The following is a 4166-nucleotide window of genomic DNA, read 5'->3' on the forward strand; positions in this document are numbered from 1 at the left end:
AAAAATCCTAGAAAAGTCCTTTTGTAATGGGACATATTTTCATCCAACAATAAAGGTGAAAAAGTTGAGCTCACAATGTCTGTTACAGCAAGATTTACTGGAAGATAATTAGTTGTCGATCGTATCCTCCCACATCATCTTAAATAAAGCTCAGCCAGGGGCAGTCTTTGTTTTTCAATAGTTATTCAGCTTGTAGTTGCTTCCGCCATATATCTTAATGGATGGCTTCATACGCTTTTGATTCTTGAACGTGATTGACAATCAATTGCTTTATTGAATGGGTTATATTATTACGTGAAGTAACAAAATAAATCATAAGCACCAATGTCTCGATTACTTCCATAGGCTACATCTAATAAATATAATGGTTAAAAACATTTCATTGAAAGGTTGAGAGCAGATGTCCACTATTTTCGAGCAAAATCGAGAAAAATAAAATAAAATAAAAACTGTTGGCCTATTGTCGACCTCAAACGTATGCAAATTTTCAGTTAACGCATACAGAATAGGAAAAAGATATAAAATTATACGTTTATAAATTGATAGAAGAGATGTTTGAGACTTGATTGGGTATAAAATATAGTTTTAGCTATTTATTGAAAGAGGTCAGATGATATTTGGAATTGAGTGGTATTCACACATAGTTCTGACCCCTGTTACGGGGGAAAAAATAATCAAGTGCTCCAAGTTTTTCTCTCAATGAAATTCACGTCAAGAACTATTTAGATGTTCTTCTAGAACATATCGAAAAATCACCTTGGGTTATTGTATTTAGGGTTCATACGGAGGCCGTGAACAATGGGTATTTTCGAAATATGCTGTTACTGAAAATCGATAAGTGAAATTTTGACTGTGTCCGGCCGATGTTTATTATTAGTGGACCTTCGCTCTTGAAATCTTTTGATTTGATTTTTTCTTTTCAAAATTAAACTATTTGGAAAATTAGACGCGAGCATAATGGATTTGAATTCGACCTCCCAAGTGCATGCCTTGATATTTCAGTTTTCAAAAGACCATCTTTTCGAAATTTTAGTATAAAGAGCTGACCGTCAGGGTTTTTCATTTGAAAAGCCTGTCAATTTTACAACAAAAGTGGTCAATTATGTGTAGTAATGTGTTTTTTAAATCTCATCTATAACCAAAACAACTTTGCCATGCTGCTATTCTTTATTGTTCAATATCTATCTTGGAGCTAGATAATGGCAAATATTTGTCTTCGTTACGCAACCTTTTCTTGTCGTCACGAATGATATTGCAAAGTTGATAACACCTACCGTAACTTCTCATATCTTCATAACTAAATTGCTTTGTGTTACCCTTGTCAGTGCATGAGTTATACATACGATTTCTGACAATGTTAGTAGAAAGAGGTGATGACATTGAAAGAGAAATAACTTACAGAAGATTCCATCATCCACGCCGGGGTCAAATTATATCAAGAGGTATTGTAAAATCTTCTTAAAAAAATACAAAATAAAATAAAAAACTGTTCCACTTATACGCTCATTTGCCTGAATAACAAAGCTAAAAAACCAGGATAAATTACTAAGCTAAATTTTAAATCAGAATGGTATGAGGCCAAAATAGAGGTGGATTTTCAGCGAGGGAAATAAGATAGTAATTCAGTTGTACTTATATCAATTGGTGGAGCTGCGATACGAGATCAAGACGTTACCTTTTGGATCAACAATATCAAATAATCTGTACTTCTTCTCCTTTTTTGCTTTTTTGTTTGTTTTTAGGCTATAAGCCAATTTTACAAAGATGGCTCAAAAATTGGAGCTCTTATAGCTCCTGCTAGCTATCTTTCTCCTCAGTATGCTTCCAGGAGTTAGTTGTTTTCCTTTTTTTATTGATGAAGTCATTTCCCTTCATTGTTAAGATATTGCGCAAAAATCACTAATGATTTAACATTGGTACCTTCATTTTTATAAACTGTGAAGGTTGGGGCAAGAACCAAATCTTGCAGTTATTGGTGAATGCTATAAATACCTCATAGATTGAAGAGCTAAAGAAGCAACATAGAGCTGCTGGAAGTTAAAAGACTGTTTACGTATGTCTAATAGAATAAGTATTTCACAGCTGAAGTGCCAGTGCTTCGAGACACTTCATTACATCTCATTACTTCAAGGCAATGATGAATTGTCCTTCTTGTTTCCACCCCTGACTTTAATAAAGCTTCATAGATTGATACTTATTTAAAAACAACCAAAGTGCTAATCTTCAATGAAGTAAGTATCCCCCTTAAGGCAATGATGAATTGTCCTTCTTGTTTCCACCCCTGACTTTAATAAAGCTTCATAGATTGATACTTATTTCAAAAGAACCAAAGCACTAATCTTCAAGGAAGTAAGTCTCCCTCTCGTTAATTATATCCTGCATAAAAAAAGAACAACAGAGAGTAAGTTTGGTTGTTGGAGGTTTGATTGGCATAGTGAAACCCTATAAGATTATTATTTTTGCAAGACTTATGGACAAATACAAAAGAAATAATAACATCCCACAAAAGTCATTGTTTTCTGTGAAAATAATCCCTTTCATAAAAATAAAATTGAAGATTAATTTTGCGAGTTTTCTAAAGGTTTATTATCTTGTTGGCGATGTAACAAGAACATTCTTAAGGCTTGTTAAAGGAATTTATTTCAGAACTCACGAGCAAAATGAGAGAAAACATAGTGGATCCCAAAAACTCAAGGGATTTGATGATAGCAACCGTAGGATCCTTTGTATTTTTTATTGGTATTGCTGGTAACATTCTAGTGGTAGTGGCCGTTTGGCGAAAGAAATCTCTGCACTCGACAACAAACTTTCTTTTGGTTAACTTAGCGACTTCGGACATAACAAGCTTGGTGTTTTCTCCCTTGTTAATGATCCCAAAATATGTATCTTTCACAAACCAAGGTTCGCTGGCAGACTTTCTCTGTATGTTCGTTTTCTCTTACCATGTCATACTCACGGCAAGCATCGTATCCATACTAACACTGACTGTACTCTCTGTTGAGAGATACCACGCTGTTGTCAAGCCGATGAACATTGGGATGAGGCTACGAGAGGGGACCGTTAAATATGCTATAGTTTCCGTTTGGGTGGTGGGAATTCTACTTACTCTACCGATGTATATTAATTCTTATTATAAAGAATCTTCAGAAGACTGTCGTCATACCTCATATTGGACGCGAGCAGTTTCCAGGACGTACCAAGTCTTTTTGATTTTATTCGTTGTCGTTATAGCTTTTGCTATCACTGGTTTCTCGTATTTTCACATCGTCCGAGAAATGTACTTCAAGAAAAATCAACAGAACCTCGCAAGCAATTCGGCGGCAGAAAGACTTCGTAATCAGCGCAAACGTCGCGTTGTAAAACTTTCTCTAACAGTAACCTTAGTATTCGCTGTGTTTCTTCTGCCGTTTGCAGTTTTAATAACCATGAAATACTTCAATGAAAGAGCTTACCGAAGCTACTACAAAATAGCCGCCATTTTGTTTTTCTCAGAAGCTGGTATCAACCCTTTTTTGTATGCTTTTCAAAGCGCAATCTTTCGACATGCGTTCAAACATATATTGAAATGTTCTTGTAGAGCTTCTAATATGTGACTTTGAAAGCATTATGTCCATATTCGTTGAATATTATTTTGAATAATAGCATACATGAAAGAATTACTCAATCCTGATTGGCTTAGAGCAGTGTTGTTAAAATGTAATTAAGTGCAAAAAAGTGTAATTCAGTGCAGAAAAGTGTAATACAGTGCAAATTACAAACGGAATTCTCGTTTTCGATTGGATAATAAACAATAGAAAATGATTTTAGCCAATAAGATAACAGATTTTTATCACGAAAAATTTGAGAAAAGTTTGAGGCAAATCCAGGGGGAAAATGGCAGCCATTTTATCTTAAGTGAAAGTAAGCAAAGATTTAAAAAAATTTTACTATCAAACAACTAAAAAAACAGTTCAAAAAAGAAAATACAAGTAAAAGTACATCGTTATTGAATATATCGAAGAAATAGTGAGAAGAAAACAAAGTAAGACATGAATTGAGGAAAAAGAGCCAGCCGATCTAAAGGAAATACTCGAGCGAGCAATTCTTTGCCGAAGTAAAGCAAAAACTAAAACAGAAATGAAAAAGACTATGAGCAAGACCATTATAAAACACGATGTAGTAGGTGT

The 4166-nt window shown here is 34.3% G+C and overlaps 1 protein-coding gene across 1 annotated transcript; it reads left to right on the forward strand.

Moving 5' to 3' along the window:
• The first annotated feature begins 2660 nt into the window (after positions 1–2660).
• On the forward strand, positions 2661–3593 carry LOC116286700 (QRFP-like peptide receptor). Its single transcript, XM_031693266.1, has one exon. The coding sequence runs from the start codon at positions 2661–2663 to the stop codon at positions 3591–3593; it is 933 nt and encodes a 310-aa protein (XP_031549126.1).
• The last annotated feature ends 573 nt before the right edge of the window (positions 3594–4166 follow it).

This window comes from Actinia tenebrosa, unplaced genomic scaffold (genome assembly GCF_029948245.1).
Source record: "Actinia tenebrosa isolate PJP-AT-01 unplaced genomic scaffold, QUT_ActTen_1.0 PGA_scaffold13__45_contigs__length_12533684, whole genome shotgun sequence".
NCBI lineage: Eukaryota > Metazoa > Cnidaria > Anthozoa > Actiniaria > Actiniidae > Actinia > Actinia tenebrosa.